This window comes from Suillus subaureus (assembly GCF_016647635.1).
Source record: "Suillus subaureus strain MN1 chromosome Unknown BJ212scaffold_2, whole genome shotgun sequence".
NCBI lineage: Eukaryota > Fungi > Basidiomycota > Agaricomycetes > Boletales > Suillaceae > Suillus > Suillus subaureus.
This window is the reverse complement of record NW_024538558.1, coordinates 606720-619093: the sequence shown is the minus strand read 5'-3', so window position 1 is coordinate 619093 and position 12374 is coordinate 606720. Positions and strand designations below refer to the sequence as shown.

The 12374-nt window shown below is 48.1% G+C and overlaps 2 protein-coding genes across 2 annotated transcripts; one reads left to right on the top strand and one right to left on the bottom strand.

Annotated features, from left to right (window-relative positions):
* The first annotated feature begins 268 nt into the window (after positions 1-268).
* Positions 269-7903, top strand: BJ212DRAFT_1314962 (uncharacterized protein). Its single transcript, XM_041334140.1, has 15 exons — positions 269-573; positions 732-1105; positions 1150-1304; positions 1354-1669; positions 1718-1952; positions 1999-2090; positions 2140-2640; positions 2673-3434; positions 3492-5534; positions 5622-5983; positions 6034-6283; positions 6344-6525; positions 6574-6733; positions 6903-7259; positions 7316-7903. The coding sequence occupies exons 1-15, from the start codon at positions 519-521 to the stop codon at positions 7631-7633; spliced, it is 6162 nt and encodes a 2053-aa protein (XP_041198843.1). The 5' UTR covers positions 269-518; the 3' UTR covers positions 7634-7903.
* Positions 7904-8702: 799 nt separating this feature from the next.
* BJ212DRAFT_284370 (uncharacterized protein) lies at positions 8703-9931 on the bottom strand. The gene is made up of 4 exons (XM_041342823.1): positions 9548-9931; positions 9245-9496; positions 9082-9195; positions 8703-9028 (listed from the first exon to the last, which is right to left on the bottom strand). Exons 1-4 carry the CDS (start codon positions 9734-9736, stop codon positions 8873-8875), a joined length of 711 nt encoding a protein of 236 aa, XP_041198842.1. The 5' UTR covers positions 9737-9931; the 3' UTR covers positions 8703-8872.
* Positions 9932-12374: the final 2443 nt, after the last annotated feature.

Here is a 12374-nt window from a genome sequence, read left to right as displayed (position 1 = left end):
CGGTCCGTGCTTAACATTTAGAGACAATGCTGTGGTTATTACTATTAGTAATATACATTTTGAATCCTAGAACTTTTTGACAGCCGGCTAGCGCTGCGGTTGGTGATATTATAATATTCAGTGTCATTATACGGAACCGCTATGATCAATGAGTGATGGTGATCAATACTTTGAGTACATCAGCTAGAGTAGAAAGATATCTCATTCTTTGTGCAAATAACGGCCAACTAACTGGATGTTTTATTCTGGCGGATTAGCCGCGTTATTGAGCAACGGTTGTTGTACAACTGTCGGGGCGGCCCGCCATCGTCACATTGCTTTGTCACACCACACTTTTCAAAATTCCCTCATCGTCGTTCACGACGCTAGCCCACTGTCCAGTTTCTCCCTATAGCCTGTGATAGCTGATATCGAGTAAATTTTGCGATCCTACACCGTCTGGTCAGGTGGCGCCCAGACTCCACTTGGAGGAGCCTTACTATTTTCACTGATTAGGACTACTCATAATTCTCCTGATCATGGATGAGCTCGTGCATCATTGTCTTCGAGAGCTTTCATTCGACGGCGATCTTGGTACGTGAGCACTATGTACTGATCTCATCTTATCCTCGGCGTTTTTTGGAGTGCTGATCGTGAAGAAGATCGTTCGAATCCCCATCATTACATCTCTTTCCAAATATCCATTTTTTCGAACAGCATCTGATTTTTGTTATTTCCCGCCGTTCCTGCAGGTTGTAACGTTTCCCGCTTGCGAGATTTCATCGTAGGATTCTACAGTCACGATGCTACCCACCCACAGGTCGTCGACGATGCTTTCTGCGCGTTTGTCTGGTCTATAGTTGTCCAGCAGCCCACTGTCCGCGTTGGTACAGTTCCTGTAGGCGTATCATCTGAAGTGTATATCGCTCCTCAGACGAGCGCAAAGCGTAAGGCGGCAGCTAAGGGCGAGGTACTTGTCGAAGAAGCCCCACCGTCACTCACTCTCGTTGAAAATGCACGCGATAGGTCATTGGAGGATCTAAAAGCAGAATATAGCGAAGATCTCAGGATTGCTGTTGATCCGGAGACATCTTTTGCTGCGATCACGGATCTCATATCAGAGTATGTAACAATCGTCATTTAATTTAACCTGAGCTCATCATTTCGCAGGCTTCGAAACTCAGTCCGATGGTTTACAGTGCTTTGCAACTCATCACCAGAGGTCGCGAAGAAGGTATTACAACTGTCGAGCTTGGGCGCAAGACAAAGTATGATCAGAAAACGTGCTTTTATGTCATCAAACAACTGCTAGAGCTTGGCTTAATGTATGTCTCGATCTTTCTTCCTACGAAACTCGTAATGATGCAAGGATAGCATCAAAGCACGGCGTGGAGGTGTTGGTAATCACTCCTGCATTCACAAATATTTTGTCGAGCGCAGCGCGTTCTGGCAACAGATCCAGCAAGAGGAAGCCAAAGATGATGAGCCTATTGTTATTGGAGAGAGTCATCCGCAAGATGCAACCCCTGTTGAAGATGGAACTCCCTCTGCTGTACCATCAGAACTCGACTTTGAGCCTGTAGATTCCAGACATTTGTCTAGTCTTACACTAATCAAAAACCGAATCGTCAAGTTGTTGAAGGCCTCGCAGAACAATATTCATGCATCCAATAACTTGATTATCACCATCGTAGGTCATGTTCAGTTACAGTGCGGAGTTTTTGTTGAGTCTCTGCAGGGCTTTACGAATCCAACCAAGACAGACCGTCGCTTCTTCCAAACCCGTCTGCGAGAGTTGATTGCGCAAGGAGTGATAGAACGTGTGTTGGTTCCGAGCTCCAAAGTCAAAGACAGGCTTGTCAAGTGCATACGACTTGTTGCTCCAGACAACCAACTCCCAGAGGGCGGTGTCATCCTTGCCCCTCAAGAAGGCGAGGAGGATGACAAGGAAATCATGTTTGATGATATCTCTGGTGTGACACATCATTCATCTGTAGGCTGTTCTAATTAGTCTCTCAGCTGGTTACACTGAAGTCAGGGCAAACCGCACAATCCAAAAACAAGTGTCAGATGTACTTGAAGAAGCAGGGTCTTCCGGCAGAACTCTCCACGTAAGTCTCCATGCAGCGCGCTAGGGCAATAATTTGACTCTGTTCACAGGAAATCTGCAGCGCTCTTGGCAATTTCGATAAACGCACTATTGAGCTTCTGTTAACGCGAGCAGCCAAGAGTCAACCTCCCGCTCATCTCAGCGATCTCGGGATAGCGGACTTCATGGAGTCGTTTGGGCGGGAAAGACGACATCGATATTATACTCTCGCAGCATATACGACGGTCATGGCCAGCGAAAAGCTCGAAGATACCACGACGTCATATGTTGATATTGATCTCTCAAAAGCTGGTGATTTTGCTGTGTTCCACGAGGCAATGTTTTATGATGACGACCAAACTCTCCACTACTACGAAGACATGTTTAAAGACAAGGAGGGCGCCAAAGTGAACACAGGAGCTAAGAAGCGTAAAAGGCCAGGAACCGAAGATCCAGGAGATGACGAAGCGGTTGAGGATACGCCAGAACCTATTCCAAAAGCCAAGAGGGGCCGCCCACCGAAAAAGCCACGTGGTGAGGCGGATGGTGATATCTCTATCCCACGAAAAAGCGTGGTCGACCTCGCAAAAACCCGATTGCTGAGGAGGGTGATGGAACCTCGACGGTACGTAAGGTTCCTAAATGGCGCGGCCGTCCACCCAAACAGAAGCCCGATGCTGAACAAGCCGTTTGCCATGCTGAAGTTCCAAGGAGTGGATCGATGGAGGGTGTCAATGTTATTGTTCTTGCCGCACGAGTCCTGTCAGCGCCTCCATCAGAGACCAGTGGACACCCTCCAGAAAGCTCAGATATGACCGGCGTAGTTAGTTTTCGACAAGGAATGACTCCAACCACATCTCATGTTGCCCCTGAGCCCCCGACTTCGAGTCCAAAGGAAGGAAGTCATTTGTTTCAGGGATCATCCGGCTTGTCCTCATCGGCGGCACATGAGGATCCCAGCGACGAGCAACACCGTATTCGTCAAGCTGTGGCGGACGCCAATGTGCAAGCCGCAGTACCGCGACCGTCTGATGGCGTCGCGCTTACGACCAACATCGGCGACCTTATGGGATCCTACAATGGACCTGTAGACGTACATGCAGAGGAACCAAAACCCTGGAGATCTCATAGAAAATCGAAACCCACAATTTGCGAGAATGATGCTTCCTCTAGCCGGAAACGTGGTACTGTGCTAGAAGGACTGCCGAGTGAAGGTTCTGATAACCGAATCGATAAATCAGAGGTCGTTCGCATCCCACAGCAAGTAGTGGATGGTACAAGAGCCGATGAATTATTCGTCATGGATAACCGCCCTTCTGCACAAGAATCTATGATTATCGATCCTGCGCTGTTGGGGACGTCCCCTGTAAGTAAACCTTATGTTTGATTTTGCATCACCCGATTAATGTGACAGTTGATGGAGGCGGACGTAATGCCTACTGTGATAGGAGAGAAACGGAAGGGATCCCCACCACTAGTAACACCTTTCCAACCCAAGCGCACGCGGACATCCACGCCTGGTGATAAGGTCAAAACAAATCTGAACATATCTCATTTACGCCGCGAGAACGAATTTTTCCGGGTAATCCAGGACTTGGGCGGCATTGCAAATCTGCACACAAAACATTTTTTTGACGCGCATATGGCTCTGCTGAATGATATGGCTCAGCGTGGAGAACCTGCAAGTGCACCCTCAGGAATTCGTATCGACAAGAGAACCGCAGACGCCACCGTAAAGAACATGGAAAGCCGTAGTCGCATCAAAGTACTCAAAACCACTGTATTCTCTGTCACCGGAAGCACTCGGCCTGCCTGCCTCGTTTATCTCCCAGACACTTCCCAAGAGAAAATCAATGCGTTCTTACATCATCTGAGCCACACCGCCCCGGCTCCTAACATTCTGCCTGTCAAGACATTTCAGGAGCCTGTGGACTTCGGAGCTTCAAGCAGCGTTTCACAGTGCACCACTCTACCGCTTCATCTACTGCAAATAGAGAAATCTGGGAAAGATGATGAACATCAGGTCCTTGACGTTGCCAAGGCGGAGGAACTCTTCGCATACGACTCTGAAACGATCCGCGACGTGTTGCTTACGGAGAGAACCACGGTAGCGCAGTTGTATGGTTTCAGAGTTGGGAAAGCGGCTAGGCTGCGGGACTTTCATGTCTTTACCCTTGGGTTGCTCGAACAACACTCTTCGCCCTGTATTGCGTCCCACGAGCATTCCATAATCGACATTTCCTTGTACCAGCTCGACGTTCCCATTGCCATCTATTGCTCATTCATTGCCGTTCTCACTTACGACGAAGAGCTATCAAAGCTCATAGCCTCTGCGGAGGGCAGAGAGACACTAGTCAGAGATCTGCCGAACCGTATATCAGCAAAGCTGCAGGTGGGAAAGTCACGTTCCAAATCTCGCGTTTTGGAACTTTTAGATGCCCTTCGGCTTCTTGGCCTTGTGACTCCTTACGAACCATCCACGGATGACGACGCGGATTTCACATGTACACTCTCCGATGGTCGGACAGTTGCACTCAAGGCAGCCTCTTTTGACGGGTGGCGGGTATCCGCACCATCCGCCGCGCCACAATATTGGCGCTTCAATGAAACAGCACCGTTATACCTATGGGCTCTTTCAGATTCTTCCCCGCCTTACTGGAGGGATATCTCTGTGAAATCCCGCTGTGATGGTGTAGCTTTTTGGGACGAGTTGCATAAAGTCAGTCGAGATGTTGCTCATGCACAAAGCACCGTTTGTCCAACACACGGCGCTTCAGGACCTCCAGCAAACACGCCTCTTGTGCGGTTCCTTCGCCGGAGAGTATCTTGGGACTTGGAATACCGCTTGACCTGGTACCAGAAGCGTTATCTAGATCAATCTGTAGACAACGCCACGGCTTGCAGTCCACTTGACGAAGAGGATAGTGATTCACAGCTGCAGCAGATTTGCCATGTTCTCAGCGCTCCACGTGCGCCTGTTGTCGCCTACCTCAAAGACGCTACTGAAAAGGTTTTGCGTGAAATAAAGAAAGCACGAGCGAGGCAGAAACGAGACGAGGCGGAGCCTTGTACGATGCAGAACATCGAAGCCAAAACCATGCTTCGAAAGAAGGCCGAAGAAGCGAAGCTTCAGAGGGAAAGCGACTGGGAAGCGCTGCTTGAGCACGTGCATCCCGGGCCTCTTAAGGGCACCATTGGCATCCGGATTCTAGCTGTTCGCAATCGCTTTGTACAATCCAGCTCGATCAGAGATACGGATCGATGGCGAAGTGAAATTGAAAACGCCATCCGGGAGGCTCGACTGGCTTCAAACAAGGTTATCGCAAGGCCGAAAGCGCTTGCGGTTTCGCGCTCCATAGCTTTACCTCCTGTTGCAACCAATCCTCCTGAGAAATCGGTGCATTTTCTCATAGCTCAACAAGGGCCACCTATTCTTGCGCAACAAATCGGAAAATCGAGAGGAAAGGTCAAGACCAATGAAGGCTAGTTTTGTTCATTTGCCTTTCTGCGCATTCAGACGTAACTGCCATTTGCATTTGCAGACCAATCAGAGAATAAGACATCACACCAGAGGCGCTCTAGATTCCACTGGACTCGAGAATACGACGAGCTTGCCCGTGATGCATCTGCTGTGATTCGTGCTCGATGTCGCGGTGGGGTCAAGATTGATCTTTCAGCTTTCGATCAGGTGTTTCCTGCTGTGCCGCGTAATTCTGTCCGCCTCCGCCTCTCACACCTCCGGGAGAATACTGGTGAAGACGTGTACATGAAGCGCCTCGAAGACCGATGGCATGACCTTTGGGTTCAGCATAGGGGTACCGAGTACCTTCCCGATGAAGATCCTCAAAGCCCGTCGAACTTTGACATCGTAAATCACATAGAGTTTCTTCGGAAGCATGTTGACAAGAATGCCTTGTAAGTTTACTTTCAACTGTTTAACCCATGGAGATGCTGACCGCAATTAGGAGAGTTGGTTATGTTGAGCACACAACTCGGACGAAGCTACCGGCATCAGTGGATGACATCATACATCATTTCGATGTGCTTTGCAACACAACTATTGCTCCTGCTTGGGAATTTGTATGGCAAGCTACCGTCGAAGAAGGTCGAGAGAAACAGTTTCTCCGACAGTCTTTCACTCATGGAGCAGACGAAGTTCCATATGCCACAAACACGAGTGATGATGTAGTTCAAGTCGCGGAAGCTGCACTAAAGGTGGCGGTTGTTCATTTGACCTTTCCACTCGCTTCTTACTACCTTTGCGCCGTTCTACAGATGGTTTTTGGCATGTCTACCGAGCATTATGACGCTGATTTGGCAGCGGAATTGCTCCACAGTGCAGGTAATCAGTCTGTATCCCTCGCAACCTCCAACCTTTTGCGGCGCGGAGTCCTGTCAAAGGTGGTTCGTGATCCCAAAAAGATGAAGCCGGGACGTACATTGAAAATATCGGACGTGTGAGCAAAGTCATTGACTGACGATTCTACTGGTTGACGTAATTGTAGCAACCTAAACGCCATCGGAGGTTTGATACATAGAGACTTGTTCCAAGACGCTGTCGCTCTGGATGAGGTATTTGCAGAGCAAGTTGGCATCCTGGAATGGCCCTTGTTAGCCTCTGATGGCGACACCGCAGCACTGCTCCAGCTGGTGTCAGAGGGGCAAGTACGTCGATGACTAGACTGCGTGATAGAAGTGTTGCACTGACAAGAACACACAGGTCAATTTCATCATAGATACGGCACAGTTGCGAAACGCCCGAACAAGGCTTGACTGGAACAGCAAAAAAGCAGGTCTGTGCGGTGCCTCAGTTGCAGTTCCTTCCTTCTCACAGAGAATAGATGACGATGATATCGAGACTAGCATCCAAGTCCGCTTAAATGCACTCGACGGAGACGATAACGAGGGCAATGGAAGCGCTATATTGCCTCCATACGAGTTGCGCTTGGACCCTACGAACACACCACTGGATGAGAGCATGCAACGTCAACATGGAAAAACGGTGACTGGAACCGACGCCGCTTGTGCTAAGAAGACACAATCAAAAATCGTAAATTGCGTATTATGCACCGAGTCAACGTTTTCCGAGTTTGTCGCTGGTCTGGATTACGAACAACGAAAACTGGCTCAAAATATGTTTGATCGAGCTAATGCGTCATCAGAATTAGGTTCATCAAAGGCGCACTACCTAGTATGTTTTGTATCTGGGCGTCATTCACCAACTTGCTGATCCTCCTGTACTTTGAGGCTTTTGGTGCTGGTGATGTGGTTATGGACCTGTTACAAAGAATGTCACAGACATCCCCACCCCTCATCTTGTTGGTTGGATACTCTGCGCCAGTCATCGTTTCCTGCCTCCATGCTCGTCCTTGGACAGTGGAAATCATTAGGGAACCAAAAGCTCTTGCCTTACCTCGACGTTGGCTAGATATCCGTGGTGGTACAATACAAGAGACCTGGAATGCTATTTTACATGCTGTGGTGGGCATCATTTTTTTTCATCCAGGGATTTCCCAGGTGAGTGTTTTGACAAATTTATTCGTGTGCCTGATCTCAATCCGATAGACCGAGCTGCGGTGGAGGCTTAGGGCAGTATGTGACCGACAGGAACTCGTAGACATCGTATGCTTCTTGTACCGTGAAGAAGCCGTTCACGCACGAGTTAGTACAGAATGTCCGACTGGCACTGTCTGGCCGGCAACATTGGACGATGGGGAGGAACAGCGGGTTTTCTGGTTCATTGGCAAGAATAAGTATTGGTATCAAGTCTAAATCCAATCACGTTCATCGGATGCCGCAATAACCATAATGCCATGCTCGTGTAAAGTGTTGTGAGATGTAGTTCAAAGACATTCTACAATGTTTTTTCGACTGCTCGTTACATATATGAAGCCATTTACCAGTCTCGTCACCCGTGGCCAAGGCCTGAGGTGTACATATTCTATTCCTACTCGCTACGCCTATATTATATCACACCTCAGGTCTCACAAAAAGCCACCTCACCACGCTATCAGCGCCTTCACGACATCGACGAGACCGCCCCATCAAAGCACTTCTCCATGCTGGTAGAAAAGCTCCCACGACGACATTCCTCTCTGCTGTTTCAACTTCGTACAGGGCACGCCCCCTTGAACAAGCATCTACATCGAATAACGAAGGTCCCCAGTCCCACCTGCCAGCAATGTCATCGCAGCGAAGAAACAGTACACCATTTCTTACTCGTCTGCCCGAAGTACACCAGACAACGACTCGCACTCCGGAATGAGATAGGTCCCCAAGCTAGTCATCTCAAGAACTTGTTGAGCAACCAAAAATGCATCAAACCCCTACTCCGCTTCATAGCGAGTACACGCAGACTAGAACAAACGTTTGGAGATGTCAACCCCCGCAGATGACGAAGAAGATGAAGCAGACAAATGATCCCCTATCGCCTTTAGCTGGCCTTACCTGTCCTCGTGTCACACCTGGACCAATGAAAGCACATCAAACGAAATTCGCAAAGCAATAATGTAATGAACAAGTATATACCTGTATGTGTTGTCTACCATAGGGCATCGCCCCAACGGACAATAAACAATGATCAAAAAAAAAAAAAGCCACGTTAATGACGACCATGGCCTTCAGAGAGGTGAGCCAACAACGACGTGTAAGAGTGTTTCAGCTTAGTTTTTGTGTATATTAGTGCTCGGGGTACAACATATACACTAGACAGTGGACACATCCTCAGGCGTGTGTGATGGTATCCATATGCAATGAGGGTATACAGAATTTGCGGGGAGGACAAGTTGACGCGTGCAGCAGGCGCTAGGCATTTTTCAGGACTCTGATGGAGGCACCCCAAGAGGTGCCTTCGATATTCCAGAATGTTGAGAGGTAGATCTGATGGAACGAATACCCGTCTCGCCCTCCCACTTTCCACTCGAAAAGTGACCTCTGAGTGAAACGACCGTTATCGCATTGCTGATTGACAGTGTATGAACGAAAAATTGCAAGGGAAGAATATGTGCACATACGATGAAAAACCCGAAAAAGTGATATGCAATTTGACGCGCGAGATCAGCCCTTGTGATAGGCACTTCATTCGTCCCGATATCTATAGGGTACTCCATTGTGTCGTATCCGGGCCACTAACACTGAACTTAAAATTTGCAATTAGTCGAGGGTGCGAACGCTTACAGCGATAATAAGCTTGAAAGTCTGGACCTGGGTACGGTCGACTGTCGGGAACATGATTTCTTGGGCGTCTTTCAAATGCATTCCACCGCCGGGCTGAAGACACTCCTCTAAAGGGATGCTCAGACTATTCCTTTCTGTATTCGCCTGGAACATAATAGTCGAGGAGCCGTCTCTGTTATACTGCGGAATGTTCATCGGGACAAACATCTCCACACTGTGAGAGATACTACCAGAAGACTGGATGGAAGGATTCTGGACTCCGTCAATCATAACGGCAAAATTAACTATGTAGATACAACTCACCGAAGCTGAAGAGACGGGCATATCAAACAACGCATGACTGCTTAATTGGCGGGGATCCACAACTTGGTGTATACCCAACGTGTGGTTATACATGGCATAGGGAAAACGTTCGTGATCACTGTTCTGCTGCAGGTAGGACATATTGGTGGATCTGGATGGATCGTCGAGCTGGGAGTGAGTTACCAACATCCAAGCTCTTATGACCTTACAGTCCACAGGTCAAAGAGCTCTTAGACAACTATTTGCCCATAGTCCCAAGCGCCATTAATATAAACTGAATCTGAGCCAGGATGTTAAATCACGGAAATGGGGGGACGAGGGTTCATTGTACTCCCGGTGCACTTTATGTTCCTCGGAGACGGATGAAGTAAAATGTCATTGAACAGGGCACTGGACCACCACCGTGGCTGGCATGTGAGTATGGTGGCAAAGCTCAATGATTGCACGAGGCCGGTCCCGTCGATTGATACACAAAGGACGCCACGAAGTGTCTTGGCCTTGTACATGGACTCGGGCTCTGTCCAAATACTCAAGAGCACTGTCTCACTCCGGAACAGGGGAGTATTGAGAACTTGTAGGCACAAGCACCCGGTTCCCAGTATACTACTGGCAACTGAAGGCTCACCTAGCTGTCACGGTGTGATGATGTCCTCTTGAAGACGTGATTTACAGACATTGGTGTCTCGGGTGAGATAAAGCTGGAGGACAGACACCCACCTCACGGATAAGATCAGGCTGCTCGAACTTCCAACATATGAAATCTCCGCCAGTTATGCGTTCAGGCAGCATGACATGACTTACAAGTCTTGGTATCTCAAAACCAGCACGCTCTCCGACTCGTCGACCCGAATCTTTCGGATCTGTGCTGCACATTGCAGTCTCGACCCTCGAGTAGTGGCAAGTTTAAATCCGCCATGTAAACACCTCGTGTTTGGATATCATTTGCCTGAAAATGTGACGGATTTGAAAAATGCTTAATGCAAAGACAACTTGAACTGTGGGCAGTTGCGGAGATTGAAGCTATCAACTTATGTGAGAATCTCACAGACTCCTACCCATCGGCGGGTGTGTAAGAGAGCCCCCGACATCCGACAGCCACAGACCAAATACAACCAAATGCTATTTCTCCGCCGATTTGCCGAAACTTTTGGGGCTACTTACACACCCAGCCGACTGGCAAAAGAGTGATGTGTGCCCTGTTAGCATTCCGAAATAGATCGGCTCCCAACAGGGTGGGAAACACAAATCCCTGAACACATCAATTACATACCTGGGCAGGACTCCAGTCACTGCCCCTGCAATGTTACAACTCTATACCAGCCAAGGCTAAGCGAAGGACTACAAAAGAAACACGCAAGTTGGGATGTGTGCCCTCAGCGTGCTACTTGCAAACTGTAACCCACAGCTACCACATTCCTCCAACAGTCCAATCTCTGCATACCGTGAAATCCCTCCTCCTGCTGCAAGGGTTTGCAGTATGTCAGCATCTGCAACAGACAAGTCTCCATGGTGATTCTGTGTTCCTCCGACACAGTGTAGGGAATGAGATTCCTCTAGGCATATATCGCCCATATTATGACTCACGATGATTGGTATAGTGTGCAACTCACTATCTATGACTTTCCCGCACTATGCGACGCATTCCTGCACATGCACTTAGTGCGCTCTTCCCATGCTTGGTCGCACTTTGTCGCACAGCATCCTGGAGCATCTATCCATTGTCCAACCAGTTCCCTAGTAAGTCCCTTCTTGTTTATTCTCACTATCAGACCATATTTAGCATTATATGACACTATATTTCATCATGGACCCTTTAGTTACATCATTTTACATACATAGAGCACTCCCTATTCACTTCTGAGCCCTGGGAGCATGCCTAGGCACAGCTTACCTGTTGCCTAGGAAGTTTTTATACACCTACCACCACCACAGAATACACCAACCACCATCATGTCTAGTAGTGTCTAGCAGTCAGAATTATCATGAGTTAGCATCCATCAGAGTCATCACCCTAGTCTTAAGCAGCAGCCTATCATCATCTTTTACATGTTCATGCACTGTGTGTGCCTTATTCCCATGCTTCATGCACCTATGCACTCAACATTCCTGCGCATGCACTTTCAGCGCACTTCACCAGAGTTGATCTGGCATCACCCAGTGGATCTTGCTTTCTTTGCTTCCCTTAAGGGTCAAACACATCGCTTGGCGCACTTCAACTAACACCTAGAGAGTCAGTAGCCTTCCTCTCACACCCAGAGTGAGAGTCCCTCTTTCTTTCTTTAGCTCTGCAGCCTAGCAGAGTAGTTGAACCTTCAATGGCCTGCAGCCTCTCCTGTTACGCTCGGCGTTCATGAGAACGACTAAACGGTCACAAAGAGTCTAAAGCGTACACCTATGTATGAGTCATGCGAGTTAAGCAGTATATTGCAGGCCCTGGTCTGCATAGGTCAAGTTAAAGAATACAAGCGTAAGAGATAGAGTATATATAAGGGGATTAAAGCGGAGCTTTAATAAATGAATCGGAGATGAATAGTAAATAGTGAATCGGAAAAGAGAATAAGGAATCGTACAATAGAATGTCATAGAATGTCTAAGAATGCTTAGTAATCGTGAATAAGTGAAAAGGTGAAAGGAAAAGAATAGGAACTGTAACATTACCCCCATTATAAGGGTAGTAGGCACCGACTACTATCAAAGAAGACGATGCGATCGTTTATAATTAGTAAGAAGTTCAGAAGCATTACCTAGTTCTGCTTCCTTCATCCATTCATTCTTGGAACTCGGGAATCCCTTCCATTTTACATAATATTGTCTTCTAGATGAAGAT